The following is a 20,262-nucleotide window of genomic DNA, read 5'->3' as shown; positions in this document are numbered from 1 at the left end:
ATCACTAGTCAGTCGACCGCGCCGTCGTCGGTCGATTTGCATAATGAGCGGTTCGACGTTCTGTCTGGCCTGGCGTTTCCAGGAGCGTCATTCCCCAGAGTTGCTTGAGGAATGGTTCATCTACCGTGCGTGCATGTGAGGTACAAACCACATACACACGCTTGCAAAAGTTGCCATTAATTTTATTTGTTAGTCGGTCACGGTATGCCTCTCTCTGACCCGCCCACGATGCTGACAAGGACTCGCCGGCCGCAATGTTTTCTTTGAAACTCTTTCGAAGGCCCTTATGGGGGGGCACGTTGGTTGCAGCACCAACATGTACACTAGAGCGATAGAGCATGCCTCACCGCCTGCCACTATGTAGCGGTTCAGTTCAAAGACATTAGCGGTTGTATTCTGCCGCGACAGTTCCCGCGTATCTGCATGAAGCGACACCTAAACGCATAGCGCCCGTAAGTCTCGGGAAGGCAAACTGCTGAGGGGCGGGTGCAAGATAGAAGGCACCTATTTTTTCTTCCATTCGTCTCTTCGTGCTAGCTGCCGCACTGCAGAAACAAACTTCAGGCGGCTCCTACAGTGGGGTTGTTACATGAAGTGTTCTGTCTGTCCCAACTGTCGATGAAGCCGCGTGGACTGCAACGGTCTCCAGCTCTACTGCATTCAATTGCTCAAGTCGAGTACGGTTGACAGCTTGGTACACAACACGTTCGAGTCACCTTTTGTTCAGTTCACACAAAGGCCCCGAAACGCCGGCAAAGAGAAAGGCTCCTTTGCAGCTTCCATAAACCTCTGCGTACTGGAATATGCGAAAGTTTACTTGTAATTGCGATAATGACGATCGACAGTTTTGTATTGGGATGCTGGTGGGCGCCAAGCTCATACGACGTGAAACTGTGCTCTTGCGAGCAAGTACGCCGCTTTTCCGACCTTCTTCACACACTTCTCCTCCCATCTCGATTTCTCGAGGTAACTCCTTCACACCATGTATCTCGAGCTTCTTCGACAAATGAAACACTTCCAATTTGCCCTTCCCTTTTACGGCTACTGCTGGCCATTTGGTGTCACTGTTCACTCACAGTCGACGCCTGCCCCAGTCGTTTGACGGGAACCAGTCAGTGGGTGAAGAAGCGACTCTGTACGCGCAGCAAGCAAAGCATGGTCACACGTGGGAATCGTGACGGAGCCGGCACAAAAAAAGACTGTGGCTTGCGGGTGCCAAAGTAGTGCTAGACAAAAAGCTTCAAAGCTGACTGTATACATGTATGGCCCTATATCTTCGAATGCTCAGAAGTGCATAGCAATGAGGAACTTGGATTTTCCACAACAACTGCCGGAAAGACTGGTTAGCCACCGCAACGAGGTGCTTCTGCCTGCCAAGTTGTGCTGTTACGCTAACGAGACAAACCTAAAAAAGACATCGTACCCGCCATCTTTGTTGGGACTATTGCTGCGCCGCCGCCCGAACTCTCCTCCGTCTGAATACCGTCTGCGGGAGTGAGCAGCAATGTCCCCGCTGCATCGAGCCTTTCCCCTGCTGGCATAGCAAAGCGAAACGAAACGGATAACCGATTTCTGTGTGGCACGTAAGCATTTCTTTGGATGTAAGAAAAGCACGTCTCGCGCAAGAGACAGCGTAGCTGGCTAGATACAACGGAGGCGTACTTGGATTACCAGCAAGCGCCAGGCAAAAAGATGTTTCTGCTTACCTGCTGGACTAGGCCCTTCAGCCGCTTCCTTGTTCTGCGTCTGGAGGCACCCTTTAGGGTTCGTGGCACCACTCCCTGATCCTGATTGAGCCCCGTCTTCACCTTGCGCTGCAAGGGGAAATGACGACTCCTCCCCGCCACTTGCAGTGGTCTGACCTTCAGAAGAAACTGATGCATCTGCCGACCTCAGCAGCCCATGAGGGAGGTGAGCAGAACAAGGCATCTGCGAACCAGACCTGTTCCATGGAGCCGAGAGCCCAGGGGCGGAAGCGAATTCCCCAACCATCGGTGGCAGGAAAGCTTCGACCGGCACATCCGCTTTCGTGGTGCCCGGTGGAGACGCTGCTATGGCCATGGCAACCGTGGAAAGGAGACTGGAAAAGTCGAGCGTGCTCAGCGGGTTGTCACAGGCCGATGAGACGCCGTGGGTCTGCAGTGGGTCACCTGAAATGTGATATCCGTTTCCAGTGTTTCTGCACCATGCTCCTGGGCTGAACGGAGTGGCCTGGGGATTGAAGGAACTTTCAAGTCCTGATCCCCTCGGGAGGAACGACGTCTGCCTTCCAGGGGAGATGATGCTCAAGCTGTCCAAAGGCTTATTACCAGGGCGGTCTCCTGAGTGACATTGGAGGGACTGAAGAAGAAGTTCGATCGTTCCTTCAAGCCCAGTCCCTACGAGAGATGAAGCTGAGTTGACACTGGGCAAAAGTGGATACGAAGGCGTCACAGAGGCTCTGGAAACAAACTCCGAAGCATGTGCCGACAGCTCCGCACGCCAGGCTCCACTTTCCTTGTCGAGTGCGAGGACTCCCGTTGCAGGCTGCCGACGTGAACAACGTCCCTCTGCATTCTTCTGTGCAGAGGCTCTTCCTCGGACGGCGCAACTCAGAGGCACATGGCCTCCCTCCTGCACTGGAACCAGGACCTGAGCAACCGGAGGCGAGACACGAGGTTCTGCGCGACACGCACTGCCTGACGCGTCAGCGAGACCAGCAATGGCAGCATCTGCAGCCGCCTTGGCTTCCGCCGCTGCTTTAGCTGTCGCTGCCGCACGAGCAGCGGCAGCCGCAGCATTTGCGGCAGCCAAGGCGGCTCTGGCTTCAGCAGCTTTCTGGATGAGGCCTGGAGCTCCGTGTTGAAGATCATCCTTAGCGCGGGGACGAAGCTCCTGAACGCCATGGGCGAACCGACACCTGTTTTCCATAGGGCAAGGTATTCCCTTGATGAAGAAGGAGCAAAGGGAAGTCTTAAAGACGTCGGTGGTAGCGCGCAACTCGCTGTAGTCGTGTGCGTAACGGCATTTTGGGTTGCGGCACACACTATGGCTCAGCCACGTCGGGCACAGCTTTGTTTTGGTAAGGTCCACGGCTTCTCGCTGTTCGGAGAGGGCGTGCGCGTAGTTGCAGCTTGCACCCCAATGGCAAGAGCCTTTGATATACCAGGGGCACAACTTCGTCTTGTAGAAGTTGTTAAATGTTAGCTTGTGCCTCTTGTCCGTCTGAAGCCGATTGCTGGGGGATGACGGGCAGAAGCCATCCAGTTTCGGAGCCGATCTGGAAGAGTCCATGGTGCTTAGGCAGGAAAGTCTCCAAGAAGTCTGAACAAAATCAGACGGCACAGGTGGTTTGCCCGGAAATGAGCTGTGATCTGCTGGGAAACTTTCCGCTCCAGAAAAATAAACCGTACCAGCTGCAATCGGTGCGGCCGATCTTCAAGTGTCGGCCAACCGGAAATCGCGAACACAAACTTCCTTTTGGAATGGACGAGTATCCCTGTGGAAAGGGGAACAGTTGATCACCGGTGCAACTTTGCTTCAGTAAGCCAACGTTTTTGAGAACTGAAGCTTGAGAGACCGTTCATGGAGTTTTGCGTGTGCCGCTGAGGCTGGCCTAGAGAACGCAGGGATCTGTCACTATTGACGGACGGTGTAGACGAACTCGTCCACCTCGAGCTCACCAGGTAAAATATGCGTACCTTGGCGTTCCACACAAGCACAAGAACAAAGCCAAGTGCCAGCAAATGCGATAAAAACGAAATCACGCGCGCAACTGGGCAAGACAGAAGAAACCAAGTTCCACACCTTGCCAGGTCGAGGAACGTCCCTGTGTTCGCGGTTGCCAAAGCGCGTGCTGACTTCAGATAAAAAACAGAATAACGAACAGCACTCCAAACTTGTCGATCGTCAAAAAATACAAGTGCGAACGACTACAAGGCTCCATGGGTGGTCCTGACCTGTCGATTGTCTCGAGGTCAGTTTGCACGTATGCCCGGGTCCGTAAAGGCTTCGCCACCGAGCCGAGCAGCTAGCCCTCGTGACCCGACAATCCTGCCTGAATGGCTGCATGTTTTAATGCTAGAAGACATTTGGCAGCAAAGTCATCGTGAGAGTTGGGTCCAGCTGCGGGATCGCCCACCGTAGTCCGGCGGACAAATCCGCTATATCCTAAAACAGCAGCTGCGTGTGTAGAGGTGCTGCCGAGAGTCCCTTTCAGGCAGCAGCAGCCAACTCCCCATCAAGGGGGAGCGCTCCAGGCTAACTCTATCCTACTACCGTCTTCACGGGTTCACGGGCTATTGTGCAGCCACAGACAAAATTAGCTAATCGAAGGCGCCAACTCTCTGCTGCGGCCTCCGGCGGTCGCTGCGCCAGAATAGAGTTATCGCATCTTGGAAAAACAGGTACCACGTCGTAATCTAGAACATGCGTACCGTTCCCCTAACATCAAGAAACATACTTTACCTTATCCAGACAGTGACAAATCCCCCTGAAAGCTCCGGTGGAGAAACTCCGCGGGCAATCTCCCTTCGTCCTGACAGCTGGCTGGACCAACTCCTGTTGCACGCCATTGCGAGTGACAGAACACCCAGACCGCCGTTTCTTGCTGTCTTCGACAACCGAATATATCAGGCAGGGTTGTGCTGTGAGCTTATTTGTCAACAAAAGTCCTGGATACGACTGACAGCGACCTTAGATCAGAGATCTGAGGAAACACCCCCCGCAGACCCCCTCTTGCACGCAGCCCTTGCATACCGTTACTAGAACCATTTAAATGTAAGTAGAAGATATGTAAAACAAGTATAGTACAACCGGTTAGGTACCTATATGGCTAGTCATACAACTACACGTTGCAATGACCTTTGTCCTCGAAATAATTACAGGTATCCCATTACCCTCATCAGCTTTGTTATACTAATACATGGTGTTCAATTGGTTATATTTCCACGCCCTTTTGTCAGCGCATAGCTCGTACCAGCCTAACGGATGCACGCTTCGGCTATTTGTCCGAGTAGCAAGCGAACCAATGTGTTTATAGAGCCGAGGGCTGCACGTATTCTGGGCAGGCTGCCACAAGCTGGCAAACTTCAGCAGATGCGACTCCCTCATCAGTAAGCCGGGCGGCTCGGCCCTGGAGGCCTGTAAACCAGTGTACTGCGTCGCCACGAACGTGGAACACCTCCAAAACAAACCCGAACCTGACGGTCACTCTGTGACAACCGTGTGCGGTTCGTTAAGCTTGGCCCTGCTTAGCCTTCAGGTTAGGGATTACGGAGCTCGTAGGTTGGCTCTCAGCAAACTCGAGACGCGTTTTCACAACCCTAGGCGGGAAGCCAAACAAACCGATGATCCACCGGGAAAGACCAAAGAGTCCGGCCGGGCGACACTGGCAAATTCAGGTATTTTACATCGCCATTCATATGTATATGTATATGTGTTTTGCCAAGTTTAAAATTCATGATTGTAGATGTCTGTCGATGCTGCTAAGCAGGTGAAAGCCCCAACTACTCAGCGCGACGAATACATCCCCGCCCGCTCGCGCGGGCCGCCTGCAGCTTTCTCCGACATCCCCCAGATGGCTTCCCTCGCTCTCCCCATGAAGAAGTAGACCCTCGGTAAGGGCACCAACTCCCCAAGGATCTCCACCGCCGGGTGGACTGGAAGCATGCGGATCAAACGCAGGTGAAGAAAACGGAGAAGAACAAAGAGACGAAGAAAAGGAAGAACCTGCGGGGCCAGGCCAGCGAACTACGATGTCAGAATACGCAGTGCCTTCCCGTGTCCTTTGCGGGCCCTCACTCGTGCAATGAGTCACAAAAAAGCCCTCTGGAAGTAGTGCAAGATCAGCAAGCTTCATCTGCAAACGCGAAGCCAACCGACGATCGCCCTCAATTGTATCCTTTGGTCCTGCAGCCCTCTCGTCGCTGCTGAGGCAACGCCCTCGATCCGTCCCCGGCACCTCGCTTTCCGCATATGGGCGGCCTCCTGAACGGGTGCCAGAGAAGGAAGGACAGGAAGAAAAGAGATGCGCAGACGAAGGGATTGGAAGTGAAGCGGAGAAAGACGACCGCTGGATGGGGGAAGTGCAGCGAGAGGAATCAGGTCTGTTGTGAGCTCGTGCTTCGTCGTGACAGGCCAGCCAGGGATTGCAGGTATTTTCACTTCCTCGCTGGTCCTCGAGCCAGGAAGAGGACGACTGCTCTAGGCGTGGCGCTGTTGCACAGGTTCCATAGAGTTCAAATGGAATCTCACGTTCGAGCCGTTCCAGTCGATCGCGCTCGTCTTTCCCTCCCGCGCGACAGGACGCGTCCCCGAATTCCTCGTTACGGTCGCTTTTCTCTTCCTCGCCCACCGTCGAATCGAGGGAGAAGCCAAACAGCCGGCGCAGCAAACCTCCATACACATTGACTGCGCGCGCTGCGAGGCTCGACGAAGCCTGTGCCCAGTGAAACAAGAGAAGGCCGCGAGAAGGCGACGAAGAGAAAAGGATTCGCTCCCGACGGTCAAAGACGAACGTTCGCGGCCGATCAGGAGACGAGGCAGTGGTTGTACAGCCTGCGAGAGAAGGAGACAGCGGGGCTTCGCGAGGCGGCTCAAAACTCTCGCACGGCAGATAGCGAGTGACGAGGCCTGACTTTCTAGAGAGAGCAACACATGAGGCCGCAACCAGAAAAGATGAGACACATCGGAGAGAGCGACAGAAGCACAGAGACGCGCAGAGAAGCGGAGAAGCAAGAAAGAACGCAAGCCATGCGCGAAGGCGTGCCAGGAAAACGAGATGGAGAGAAAGCGCATGCAAAGGGTTAGAATTTGTCTCAGGAACAGGTCCGTGCGCGCTCGAACTTAGGACAGAACTTTTCTGCGTTCTTCCTTCTCTTTGTGCGGCAGGAGAGTGCTGTGTCTATAGCCGTCGCGCGGGTGTGAGCGTGACCGTTATCTGCAGGCAAGCGGGTGCTTTCGTCTTTTCCTCTCTCCCTCTTCATCTCGGTATCTCACGGACATTGCGTGCTGGGGCGCCAGGATTCTCTCTTCGCGCACTTCCTTTTCCCCTGGAGTTTCCCTCTTCCTGTCTTGCCGTTTTCCTCCCCGTTCCTGCTCCCCGTTCCTGCTCCCCGTTCCTGCTTCCCGTTCCTGTGCTCTTGCCCTGTGTGACCTACCGCGGGCGACCGTCTGTATCCACTGGCGTGGCGCTGAGGGTGTTGTCTGTGCCTGCGTCTTCGCCCCTGCCTGGCGAGTGCGCGTTTCTCGCATCGAGAAGCAGCAAATCGTCTTTTCCTCTAGCGACAACTGCCGCAGTGCCGGCACCCCACGAGCCTTGACAGCGGAACGGGCGGATGCATGTTACGCAGCCCCCCGTTTCTCCTTCGATGGTGGGGGAGAGTCGCTTCCCTGCGGAGCTGCCTGAACCCGCGCCCTGGGTTTCGCTCTCCGCTTCCCCCAAACGCGCCGAACAGAAGGCTACCCTCTTGGGAGTGCAAGGAGACAACAGACAGAGAGAGGACTGCGTCTCGGGTGCGCGAACGTCAATCAGGTAGACGCCTCCATTCCTCAGACCTACCAGCGCCGTGTTGCTGGCAGCCGAGTCAGGAGACAGAGGCACGGGAGGCGCCGGACCCCCGGCCGAATCCAGCGAGTAGGAAGTGCGTGCAACCGAGAAAGACGGGAGACAGGAGGCGTGAGTCCACGCCAGCGAGAAGCATGCACTTGTCGACGTGTGAGAGAATTTGTCGCGACCAGTCCGTGCGGATTCCGAAGAGGAAAAGAGGAATTTTGGCCGCCAGCGCCAGAGCAAACGCAGGCGGCTGCTGCCCTCTTCGAGGCGGAAAAGCTGGACCGCCGGCGAAGACCCGCCCACAAGAATTTCCAAGGAGCGACTCGGGCTGAGACGCGCTGCGGTGCACAACACATCTTCGGAAGCGTCGAGCGCTTGCACAATGAAACCTGACTCACCCGGGAAAATCGGAACAGAAGGAGCAGAAGCAACAGACGGAGAAGAGAAAGTCCAAGGAGAAGAGAAGGAAGAGAAAACGGCGGAAGAGGAACCGGAAGAAGAAAAGGAAGAGAAAGCGGAAGGAGAAGAAGAGGTGGAACGGGAGGAAGGGGAAGGGGAGGAGGCAGAAGATGAGGAAGCAGAGGAAGAAGAAGAAGAAGAAGGGGAAGAAGGGGAAGAAGAGAAAAACGAAAAGGAAGAACGGTCTGGTTGTGTGGTGGACGGTCGGTCGAGTCCCTGACCAGGGAGTTGGAAGAGGGTAACCTTTCCCTTGCGTGTCGCAGTTCCAAAGTGCGAAACAACACAGAGCGACGCGAAGAGCTCGACAGAAGAGATCGCTCCCAGATCCCCCTCTCTCTCTACGTCTGGAGGACAGCGTGAGACGATTTGTCTCCAGGCTGTTTCCTGGGAGCTGAGCAGACGCTGGAAATGCTCACGCGCGGCTTTCCCGGTTTCCTCGGCGTTCCTCCTGTCGCCGGACAGTCGCAGAGACAAGCCCGCACGTCCTGAGTCTCGTCGGTCTTCTTCGCCCTCTGGCGCTCTCGCGGATGCTTCCTCCGCCGTTCGTTTTCTGCGGAGCGACGCAGACACCGCACTCTCAGGCGAGGAAGCGAGAAGCCGAAGAAGCTGCATGCGCCGGAAAGACCGCGCCGCTTCTCTCCACGCGGTCAGGTCGAAGGTCGAGAGAAAGCGGAGACCGTCCCTCAGAGAAGCGCCGCTTCGAAAACAAACCAAGACATCGGACCGAGAGGACTCGGAAAGCCTGAGAAAAGAAGACGGAGGTGAGACAAGAAAGGTCTGAGAGCGAGAGTGTCTTTGAGGACTCACGAGTAAAACGTGCTTCAGACGACCTAGCCAGAGTCGCTCGCGGGTTCTGGAGCTTGTCTCTCTCGGGTCATTGAGGCCTTCAGTTCGGTCTCTCGGAAAAAAGTCGTCTTTCCAGAATGCCCGTTCCCTCCCTCGCGTCCCTTCGCCGTCGCCGCCTCCATTCCGTCTTTCCTCTCGGTTCAAACCGCTTTTCTCGCTGCGTGCCTTCCCTTCGCTCTGCTCTCGCTTCCTTTCGCGCGCGGCAGGGGCCCGCTTCCCAGTCGGGTGTCTACAAGGGAGAACTCCTTCTCGTCTGAGGAAGCGGAAAAGAAGGAAGCAGTTTCTTGTCTCCCTCATCCCTGAGAAGGGGGCGGGCGCGCGACCGCCGTCAGCGTTCACGGTTCTGTCTGAGAGAAAATTCGGAGAAAAAACGAAGGGAGCCGAAGGAGGCGCAGAGAGAGAAAAGGATGAAGACGGAAGCAGCCGGCAGGCGCCCTCCGCGGACGCTGATTCGGAGGTAGTGGAGAGGCGAGCCGCGCGAGAAGGACGCGCAGCTGGCGACGATTTGCGGGGACCCGCCGGCGCATCACTTGCTGGTGCAGACGAAGACGAGAGGAAATCCTTTTGGGAAGAACGCGGCGACGAGCACTGAGCTCGGAAACGAGAAGAAAGACGAAGAGGGCGACTCAAATAAGGACTCTCAGACAGACCGAAAAAACGAGATGAATTCAAAACTGAGGCCCCCTGCCCGCCAAGAGAACCGCGGGACTCTTGTCCCCCAAAACACGTGCGACGAGGGACAAGTCGCGACGCGGGGGACTGCTCACGAGAAGAAGACCGAGAGGGAGAAGAAGACGAACAGGTATCTGAGGATGTCGAGATGGAAATACTTGTGGGTTCTGGTGACGGTCTAGGAGAAGCCCGTTTCGACTGCGGCGGTCGAATGGATTGTCGAGGTTTCTGATGAAGTGAAGGGTGACTGCAGACTCTAAGTCTCTCTCTGTCTTCCCCTGTCGCGCTCTGCTTTCCCACCCTCCCGCCTCGCTGGGCTTCGTGTCCTAAGGTCCGTTTCTCCCTGTCTTCCTCTCTTTCTCTCTGAAAGCCTCGTTGCGCTCGCCCTCTGCTGTCGCGGGCTCTCGCTCCGGCTGTCCCCTCTCGCCGTCCCCACACTCCCCCTGTCTCCTCGTCCTCAAAGTCTCCCCCGGCTGTCGTCACGGGAAACGCGCTTGCGGCGCCTTTGGCCCTCCGCACCTTCCCGTGTTTCGCGTCACCTGCGTCGCTCGCTCTCCGCCATCTCCCTCTCTTCTTCGCGTCGATCCTACCAGAGGGCGAACACAGCCTCGAACAGGCAAAGGCACAAGACGACTCCGAGGAAGCCGGAGACGACGCGCTGACTCTCTTTCCCGGGGACAGCCTGAAATCGGGAGGGCTTCCACGGCGAGCTCCAGCGGCGGCGGATCGGCGTGAGTTCGACGGCAACTGGGGATCCTCTCGAGGCGCCTTTCCCGCTTCCTTCTCGTACTTCCGCCGAAGCGCACGGAACGGATTGGAGGCCTCAGGATTCGCCGCTGACGTGGCCGGAGGGAGACGCGAGGCGAGCGGAAAGTAGCGGCGTCGCTCAGGATCCCAAAACAGCCCAGGCAGCTCTGGAGGCAGCGAAGAAGACGGCGAGGAGGTCATGGCGGCTGTGTGTTGGGGGTGTAGCCGGCCGGCGCGTGCGTTTGAAAGGCGACGCACAGCGACTGCGTCGAGCCAGCACGGCTGACGAGACGGCGCACGCACCGCGCGGGGAGACAGAGAGAGAGACAGAGACAGAGAGAGCAAATGGGCGGAGACGAGAGGCGTTGAAGAGAAAAGTTTCAGTTTGGATGTAAAGGAGCGAAGAAGAACCGCAGGCTTTTTTCTCCCTCTCTGGCCGCGTGAAGAAGACGAGGACACAGTGGTCTACGCAGAGACGCCGTTCTCCCTTTTCTTTGCGGAGATGCTTCTCCGAACCCTCATTTAGCTGACTCACGAGAAACCAGGGAACCCGCCGCGAAACACGCGAGTCGCCCGTGCCCCCAACCACACGCAGCGCGCCTCTGAGCGGCTGCGGTCGGGGAGTCGTCTAGCGAGAGCTCTGGTGCTCAAAGCGCCTCCCTTTCCTCCCCGTTTCGTCCTGCGTTTGCGCCTCTGAAATTCTCCGCGGGCTCCAGTTCCTCCCTGGAAACGCACGCCTTTCCTCTCCGGAGCAGAAAGCGAGGAAAAAGAGAAGAAACGCGGTGCACACACGCGAGGCGCCGCAGGCGCGGTTGACAGGCGACTCGCGGCTTTCTGCATGAATCGAATCTGTGCTCAAACGCCCGAGTCCCGAAGCCCGCGCGCCTGGAGGCGAGCGGAGAGCGAGAAAAGGCGAAACGCGAGAGAGAAAAGGAGACAAAGGAGAAGTCGTGTTCTTCGGTGACGCATTTGTACACGAGAGAGAAACGTGTGTAAGATGGCGTCTGTTTGGCGGTCTTTGCGCGGTGCCGCATGCACACGCTCGCGCCGCTTTTTTTTGCCGCGGGGCAGCGAGCGGCGAGTCACCACGGCGGTTAGCTTTGGTCTCTCGCACATTTTTAAAAAGGGAATCCGTCCATGCGTAGACTCGAAAGCCGAGCGACGAAACAGAGACACACCAAGGCAGAAGAAGACTGCCGACAGATATTTCGGCGCGGTGAACGCCGACTGGTTGAAGTCGGGAAAAACCTGGTGTGCCGCGACCGGTCGGATTCGTCTCTCGTTTCCGAGTTTCAGTGTCCCGCATTGGGTGTATTGACAGTTTGCGCGACGCCGCTGCTTCTCTCTCTGCGAAGTCGGCCAACCGGCCTGACACACTGCCCCGGGAAACGCGTGGGGATGAAACGCGCGACGAAATGTCTCTCATTCCTGCCGTGTCTCGCGCGTCGTCTTTCCTCACCTTCGCCGAGGGCTTTCTCCCACGACGCGTCTTCTCGGCTCGCGCCACCGTGTGTCTTGTCGCCCGGTTCGGCCTTCTCTCTTCTTCGCGCTTGCCTGCCGTCTCGCTGCCGCTTTCCTCTCTCCTCGCCTACGAGATGGGGAGAGGAGCTGTGCGGATCTGGAGCTCTTCAGCTTCGCGGCTTCGCCTCGACAAACAATGCGGGGATCCTGCTCTTCATCACATCCCAGTCGAAGCCTCTTCGCTCTCTTCTTCTCCCTCTTCTCGGCTGTTCTTCTCTTCCCGTCTCTCTGAGTCTTCAGGCGTTTGTGCCTCTGCCGTTCCTCGGTCTTCGCTCTCTTCTTCTCTCTCTTCTCGGCTGTTCTTCTCTTCCTGTCTCTCTGAGTCTTCAGGCGTTTGTGCCTCTGCCGTTCCTTGGTCTTCGCTCTCTTCTTCTCTCTCTTCTCGGCTGTTCTCCTCTTCCTGTCTCTCTGAGTCTTCAGGCGTTTGTGCCTCTGCCGTTCCTCGGTCTTCGCTCTCTTCTTCTCTCTCCTCTCGGCTGTTCTTCTCTTCCTGTCTCTCTGAGTCTTCAGGCGTTTGTGCCTCTGCCGTTCCTCGGTCTTCGCTCTGCTTCTTCTCCTCTGTCCATGGCAACACCGAAAGACAGAATTCTTCGTCTCGTGCGACGCCCCGCGAGACGTGCGCGTCGTCTCTCTCTGCTTTCTTTCTCCACCGAGAGCGCACCCATTGTTGTCTCGCCCACTGCTCTCCTCGTGCTTCCTTTCCTCGCTCTCATTCCTCCGCTCTTCTCTCCCCTCTCTTTGCACATCCTGGCGCTACGGTCGCTTCCTTCGTTTATGCCTCGGAGCTGAGAGAGAAGAAACTTCTCAAACCGCAGAGGCGCGGCGTCGCGACAGTGACTGCCAGTCAGGTTGTGTTGAGCAAAGAGCGACACGGTAAGAAAGAAACAGATCCGACATGCTTACCTATCTATACGGCTGTTTATCAATGAGTCTAACTTTAATGAAATCGAGCGTAACCAACGAATATACATGAATATAGGCGCGCCATCCCGTTCCTAGTCTCTCGTCCCCCCGCGAATAGTGACCCGAAAGTCGCTGATGGAGACGCGTTTTTTTGAGAGCCCGACCCAGAAGCCTTCCCATCGGCAGAGAAGCGAGCAAAGACATGCTTCGAAACGAGGCTGTGCCAACTTTCCGGTGCACATGCAAAAGATGCGCTTTTTACGAAGCAGCGCAGCCACTGAAAAATAACCCTGCCTCCCTCAGAAAACAAGACCTGCGCCCAAAACTTCATTACCTCCTCGACACCCCTCAAGAAAAAGAAATATTCATATTCAGATATATATATATATATATATATATATATGTAGACAGATAGACAGATGTGAATAGGTGTATCCTGGTGGGCATGTGTGGAGTGAGATGAACTGTGTCGCTTTCTTCTCTTTTTTCTCTGTGCTTTCACTGTTTTCTCCAGATCAGCTGTTGATGGCGGAGATTACTGAATTCGCCATGCGCCCGTGCAGGCCGCTGACGCTGCAAGAAATTGCCTACCTCAAAGGCCCTCGAACACCACCTCCCCCAGCTCAGTCTCCTGCGCAAAACGCTCTTCTATCTTCTTCAGAGGAGGCTCCTCCTTCTTCTTCGACGGCATTCTCGGGGGCGGGCGATGGCCATAGCGTGGAGCTTTTTCTCTCCGTTGAACTGCCTGTGCGGTTTGCGACCCGGATCAAACAGATCGAGGCGGTTCCTCTCTTCAATGAGGAGCAGTTGATCATGCAGGCAAGGCAGCGCAAAGAGACGAAAAAAGATAGAAAAAACAGAGAAGAAAGAGGACAGAACAGAGGAGCGAGGAGCGCAGCCAAACGGGATCTGAGATCTACACAGAGAGGCGTGGATGCCAGATTCTTTTCAAGGCTCGAGATGCACACGTCAGGCTGTCGAAGACGGGTCGTATCTGTGTGGAAAGTTTAGGATAAGAAAGCCGGCGATCAGCGAGAGGGAGAAAGAAGGGAACAGTGTATAGAGGTTGCCTGCGGGGTCTTGCATGTCGCGCACGCGTGTCGCTACACACTTCTCTCTCCTATCGTGCCTCCTGTTCTTCCGTCTCCGTTCTCCTCGTTCTTTACATTCCAGTTTTCCTTTTCGAATTCCGTTTTCTCGCAATCGCCTTTCTCAGGTGCGACAGCTCTACGTCGAGAGTTTCAAGCAACTGCGAATGTGCACGTGGACAAACAAGGCAGAATTTGCAAAGGTAACGGAAAGCTCTCATTTCTGTGCGCGAGAGACAGGCTTTTTCATGTGTATCAACGCGCGTCCTTATCTACACGCAGACATACCACAATCTCTATCTGCCTAATAAGACATGTGCACGCGTGCGTCCACATATCTATGGGATGTCCAGGCAAATATAACTATACAAATATATATATATATATATATATATATATATGCGTACATATAGATATATATATATATATATGGGTGTTCCCATCGGTGTAAACGCATGGAAAGAGAACTGGCTCCGTAGATTCCTCATCGCCGGGTGGAGCGAACTGTCAGCGTATGGGACTCTTCTTTCTGCGAATATGATATATCTGTAGGTTCGGAGAGGTTAGCTGAGTGTATGTACACCTAGCTCTCTCTGTGTGTATTCGTTTATGACTGTGCGTCCTCTGATACCGTCCTGAGTTCTTTTCCAATTTGTCGGATTCCTCTCCACTTGTTTCGGAGTCGCGGCTCGTGTATTTCCTCCGCTATTCGTTCTCGCTCCGCGGCTTTTGTCTTCCGGTCGCCTCGCGCTCCACTGTCTCCTCGTAGTGTCGATTTCGCTCCCTTTTCATTTGCTGGGCTTCTCCCTCCTCTCTCAGCTTTTGAAGAACCTGAAGCGCCGCCACGCTCCCATCGCGCCGCTGCTCGTCACGGGCATGCGCAATCTGAAAAGGCGCTTTCCGGACATCTTTGTGAGTTCCTGACTGGGGGAAAAGGCAGAACGAAACCGATTCTTTTCTCTCGGTCGCGAGCGAAATCTCCGGGCGACAAACGTTGCGCGTTCATCGCAGCCCCCGAAAGATACCCATGCTGACTGAAACCCAGCTGTCTCCGTGTAGATTCCTCACTCGCAGATGTGTGGATAGACGTATGTTTTTTTGCGCCTAGACACAAGGGTACACGTATCCACATTTGCAAAAGATGCACTCCTAACTGTATACCATGTATTCAGACGTACATGAATCAAGCATAAATGCCCACATGTATATTTGTAATTCATCGATGCATATATATATTCATATATATATATATATATGTATATATGGGTACGTGGTGGCGTTTTAGCCTCGGGTGGCTCTTATTGGAGAAGTAGAAAGTGTTTTGTTCGGTCAGAAATTTTGTCGCGTTTTAAGGCGAGCTTGGTCGCGTGCATCCTTCAAAGAACGGGTCTCTCTTGGTTTGGGAGCTTCTCGTAAGCAACGCGTTTCTGTGTGTTTTGAAACTGCAGACGGACGAATTTGTGGATGATTTCCTCGATGGCTTTTTTCTCTCCCGCATCGGTGAGTTTCCCGCGACACTTCTTTCCCGTCGTGCACACTCGTGTGGCTGCATGCGGCTTCTGTGCGTCCTTTTCCGTGCACAGGGAAAGGCATGCGTATGCATGCCTTTCCCTGTTGGTGTCGTATTTCGCCGGCGCGTACATCCACGCTTCGGACTGCGACCGAGTCTTTCGATGTTTCACTCGTTTCTCCAGCTTCCGCCCGCGCCTGCAGCGTTTCCGTCTCCGAAAAAGTTCATCGAAGGGTTGCTCCCACTTCCTCGCGTTTCGCAAATCCAGTCAGTGAAGGCGCTTTTGTTTTCCATCAAGGCACACCGTCATGCTCTTCGCCCTCACTGACTGCTATCAGGTGCCGGTTAAACGCATGCAGGCTGTGGCTCTTCGGTTTCGCGCCTGAGGCAGAAAAAACCCTCACGTGTGCAGGGATATGTGCCGATACGAAACGCCCGGACGTGTGTCGCCCGGTCATTTCTATAATTCTCCTTTCTCTGGAAATTCGTGCAGGAACAGAGATGCTCACAAGCGCCTACCTCTCACCGTCGGGCATTGTCGACACAGGTGAGGCTGTGTCGTGTTCGTTTCGCGCTCCGTCGTGCTCTCCCCCTGGAGTCTTGTCTCCGTCGCTTGTTCCCCCGCCCGTGGTGTTTGGTCTCGCGTTCTCGGCTCTTCTCTGCCGTTCTCTCTGTTCCCCACCGGGTGTCTTGCGACTGTCCACGTCTTTTCTCGCTCCGTCTCACGCCCGCCCTTCTGTGTGCAGATTGCGATCCCTTGCAAGTAATCAAAAAGGCTGCAGAAGGTAAGCTCGGGAAGTCTCTTCAAAAGTGCACCTTCGCGTCGCAACTCCGCGTCTCCGGCTTCATCCTTCTTGTTTGTCTTTCGACTTGCGTGGACACGCACGCGCGCACGGCGCTTAAATCTGAGCTAAATCGGCTGCTGTCTTCGAATCCCCAGACGCAGAACGGCTCTGTCACTACCACTACGGCTGCTGTCCAAGAGTCCTGGTGAGACGCCGCGCTGCCGCCCTTGACAAAACAAGGCTCTCATTTTCACACCTCTCCCCATGTGCTTTCAAAACGCACGCGTCTCCCCCATCGACAGGGAGGCCCAAGCCGCCCCACAGCAGAGAGGGACGCGCCGAGGTCAAAAGCACTCAGTTGCCTGGCCATCGTTTCCCATTTGTGTTAAACCGATACAGATACAGATAGATAGATATATAGATATAGATAGTTCTGGATGTGTATGTGTGGGTATGCCGATATAGGAGATGGAGCTGGAATTTGTGCTAACGTGCCAGGATGGGGAGGACGAATTCAGAAGGTTGGTGTTGACTGGAGTGAGTTTCGATCCGTCTTTCTCGGCTTTCCTTCGGTTGCCTCGAGGCTGCGCTTGCATGCAGCACTAAATGCGTGCATGCGCGAGAATCGCGATGTGGGCATGCGTCGTTTTGGCGTGCTCTCTCTCTCTCACTGACTTCCTGGGCGCTTCTCCGGGGTTCCCACCACGTCGAAAGGCCATTTGGTCTGCTTTTTCCTCCGTCTTTCCGTGCAGATTTGGAACCACGAGCGCGAGCGCTTCGCATGCGTGCCGCAGTATCTCTACTACATTCTCTTTGAGCTCTTCAAGGTACGCTGTCGGCGGCAAGCGAAGAACTCGCAGAGACCTGGCCAGGGAAACCCTCCCCGTCCCCCCCCTCCCCCGTAGCACATGCCCCAGAGACACTCGGAGATGACAGACAGATAGATACAGACATAGACAGATATAGATAGCCGCACGTATTTCTGTGGTGAAGCCTTTGAGGTGCGTGCACATACACCCGGGACTGAAGCAGAAGTTTCCGTGTGTATGTGCGCAAATCGGCGCGAAGGGAAGTTGAGACTCCGTGTAGAAACACACGGCGAAGGAAACAGAACGGGACGCCGGCTGAAGGCGTTAACTCGGCGTGTTCGCATCTGCATGCATCGGGAAAAGTGGCGGTAGCCAGTCCATCGGGCTCTTGCCTCAGTCGCTCTGTGCGCCGCGACTTTGAAACAAAAACGGAAACGCAAGCGTGACGAAGGGGGCGCGCTTTTTAGAGTATAAAAGGCAATGTAAAGTGCGAGCCAACGAAGCCTTTTAATGTGAATCAGATACGTAGTATCGACCGAGGAGTCGAGGTTCCAGAGGCGGTTTTGGAGAAAGGTGTGCAATCGCTATATAGCACCCCAGAGAGAGACATCATCGGGGACGTGCCCGTGAAGGCGCAGAGAAGGCGGCTTCCCTGGAGGCCTGTCTCCCACATGTATGAGGTCACGGTGTATGTCCCCCTCGATTTGAGCTGTTCGCGCTCGCCTCCGTTTTCTCCCGCTTCCTCGCTTCTGCGTCCCCTGCCTTCTCCTCTTGAGGTTTTTCCGTGTCTTGTTTCGTGTTACCAGAATGCCATGCGCGCGACCGTGGAGCGCTTCGGAGGGGACTCGAGTTCCCGGAGTACCCTGTCGAGCAGCGGGGGGAATTTCCGCCTCATCCGGGACTTTTCGCGTTCGTGTTCTTCACGCTCTTCACCTCTTTCCCCTTTTGACGAGCTCGACGAAGGCCTGTCGAGTGTACGGACAGCTCGAAGCCCGGGAGGCGCGTTCGGTCCCAGTGGGGTCAGAGAAGACGAGTACGACGGCTCCTTCGTCTTCTATGGACGCCCGCCGCACTACGAAACGAAGATTGCGGATTCGGACACGAAGCTGCCGCCCATTCAGGTCGTGGTCTCTGGCGACAACCGCGTGATTGCGATCAAAGTGAGTTGAGACAGTCCAGCAAAGGACGCGCGAGGGTGCAACCAGAGCCGCGCCCGACGTGGGCCGAGTCGCCGCGCGTGTGCGTCGTGTCTCACTCTTTCTTTCGCTCGCGCTGGGGTTTGTGTATGTGTCCAGATGTCGGATCAAGGCGGGGGCGTCGGGCAGGAGTCCATCGAAAAAATCTGGAGCTACATGTACACCACAGCTCGCCCTGTCGAGATAGGCGTCAGCCAGTCGCCGCCGGCGTTTGTCGCTCCCGCCGATGAAGTCGCTTCTTCTCCCCCCACTGTGGGGTCTCTCGACGCTGCGCCCCCAACTATCCCAGGAGCTGCGTTGGCCTCTCCAGGGCTCGACGCGCCTGCATGTGGGGACGCGAGAGACGCCGCGCGCCGTCGTGCCTTCGGCTTCACATCCGGAGACGGGAGGCGCAGCGGGGACACTGGGGGCTCTGCGTGGGCTTCAGGAGCATCCGACACGCCGGCTGCCGGAAGCTACACTCGCCGCCTGTGCTCCGGACCGCACTCGCCTTCGCTGGAGAAGCGCGCGCAACTGGGGAAAGTGGAGAGAAGCGGGTGTGGTCTCTCGGAGCGCGAGCTCGAGAGAACGGAGACAGACACCGGATCCCCCCGAGACACTGGACACACGCCAGCTGTGGGGTCAGCTAGCCTCCCCTCCAGCGCCGGCTCGCCTGCGACGCCTCAGGTGTCCCCTCTCGCTGGCTTCGGCTGCGGCCTTCCTCTCAGTCGTCTCTACGCTTCTTACTTGGGGGGGCGGCTCGAAATCCTTTCTCTTCCTTTCCACGGAAGCGACGCGTACCTGTATCTCAATCGAATCGGAGACAAAGTAGGGAGAAGACCCACAAAAAACCTCCCACAAACACTCGGATATACGTATATTTAAACAGGGTTGTAAGGTCGCACACCCTCGAAAGGGGAGTTGCGAGTTGAAAAGGCGCACGTTCCTCCTTGGTTTTTTGTCTGGTGCAAACCTACTTCCGTGCATCTCTCAATGCAGCGGCGCAGACGGCAGCATATATATATATATATATATATATATATATGTATATATGTTCCCCCACATGTCGGTGTATCATATATATGCGTATGCATGTGAATGTGTAATACTTTGGATAGAGATGGATAGACAGATGTAAATATATGTACGCCTTCCTCGGTTTGAACGGGTGTGACGGTTTCCGTGTATCGCTCGTCGTTTGTCCCTGTCTGAAGTTCTGGTGTTCCCCATCACTTTGTGTTTCCTCTCTGCTCACGTTCACATTCTTTCCGGCAGAGCCGGCGCTTTTCCATTTCCTTTCGCTTTGTGTCTGTTTGGATTGCAGGAGCGAATGCCACCCAATTCCTTTCCTCAAGGCGTGGCCCAGGCCGGCAGGGGCGAGCTGCGGACGCGGGAAGAGCTCGAGCTCCTCGGATTGCCGAGGGACTAAGAGCGATCGCGACGTGGGAGAGGCTGGCGAGTGCATGCGTACACGTTGCAAAGAAAAAAAATCGCGGCGCTGTCGATCGCCTGCCGCCCGCGAATGCCCCCTCCCCACACGCATGCAAACGGCCTCTCTTCATTTGTGTACACGGAGCAGCATATCCAACATGATCTTTATTCATATCTATATCGATGCATATGCTTGGAAACTTGTATAGGTGTAGGTATATATATATATATATATATATGTGTAAATTCCGTACGAAAATGCTCAACAAGAACCGTGAAGGTCTATTCGGCGTTCCTACTGTGTCTATGAGTCAACAGGCATTGAGTATTTCTCTCTTTTCCGTTAACTACGCCTGCGCTTCAAATCTCGGAAGCCGCAGGCGAATAAAAGGGACGCGTACATGTACTATATTTCTAGGCACTTTGATGTGTGCCGGGAGGTGTAGGGATGGCTGTTCGTTGAATCGGCACTGAATGCTGAGGAATCTTCCGGTTCTCACGGCCTTGTTTTCCCTGCGTTGTCCGTGTGTACCCCGCTGGTTCCACCTGGCAGAGAGCTCCTGTCTCCTGCCTGAATTCTTCCGATTTCCGCGGGGCTTACATTTACAGAATTTGTTGCATGGTCTTGTGAACAATGCGGAACCTGTCTCCCCTGCGGTTTCGCGCAAAAACCCCGAGGCTTGTTCTCCTTCAGGCGAGGCTGCTTTGCCTCCGACAGAAAAAAGCGAGTCTGCTGTCTCTCCCAGAGAGCTCCTCGATACTGACAACACGGCTCACAAGCA

The 20,262-nt window shown here is 55.3% G+C and overlaps 3 protein-coding genes across 3 annotated transcripts; 1 reads left to right on the top strand and 2 right to left on the bottom strand.

The window, feature by feature from the left end:
- Positions 1–1,068: 1,068 nt before the first annotated feature.
- On the bottom strand, positions 1,069–3,273 carry NCLIV_060950 (putative zinc finger (CCCH type) protein; the record flags this gene model as incomplete). The annotated part of the gene is made up of 3 exons (XM_003885648.1): positions 1,069–1,133; positions 1,424–1,531; positions 1,707–3,273. 3 exons carry the CDS (start codon positions 3,271–3,273, stop codon positions 1,069–1,071), a joined length of 1,740 nt encoding a protein of 579 aa, XP_003885697.1.
- A 2,164-nt stretch (positions 3,274–5,437) lies between these two features.
- Positions 5,438–10,459, bottom strand: NCLIV_060940 (hypothetical protein; the record flags this gene model as incomplete). The annotated part of the gene is made up of 2 exons (XM_003885647.1): positions 5,438–6,620; positions 7,140–10,459. The coding sequence occupies 2 exons, from the start codon at positions 10,457–10,459 to the stop codon at positions 5,438–5,440; spliced, it is 4,503 nt and encodes a 1,500-aa protein (XP_003885696.1).
- A 2,748-nt stretch (positions 10,460–13,207) lies between these two features.
- NCLIV_060930 (Pyruvate dehydrogenase kinase, isoenzyme 2,related) lies at positions 13,208–19,478 on the top strand (the record flags this gene model as incomplete). The annotated part of the gene is made up of 10 exons (XM_003885646.1): positions 13,208–13,465; positions 13,899–13,973; positions 14,590–14,682; positions 15,219–15,270; positions 15,774–15,827; positions 16,221–16,270; positions 16,818–16,892; positions 17,681–18,034; positions 18,170–18,877; positions 19,374–19,478. 10 exons carry the CDS (start codon positions 13,208–13,210, stop codon positions 19,476–19,478), a joined length of 1,824 nt encoding a protein of 607 aa, XP_003885695.1.
- Positions 19,479–20,262: the final 784 nt, after the last annotated feature.

The sequence above is a fragment of the Neospora caninum genome, chromosome XII (assembly GCF_000208865.1).
Source record: "Neospora caninum Liverpool complete genome, chromosome XII".
Taxonomy (NCBI): domain Eukaryota; phylum Apicomplexa; class Conoidasida; order Eucoccidiorida; family Sarcocystidae; genus Neospora; species Neospora caninum.
This window is presented reverse-complemented; position numbering and strand designations above follow the sequence as displayed.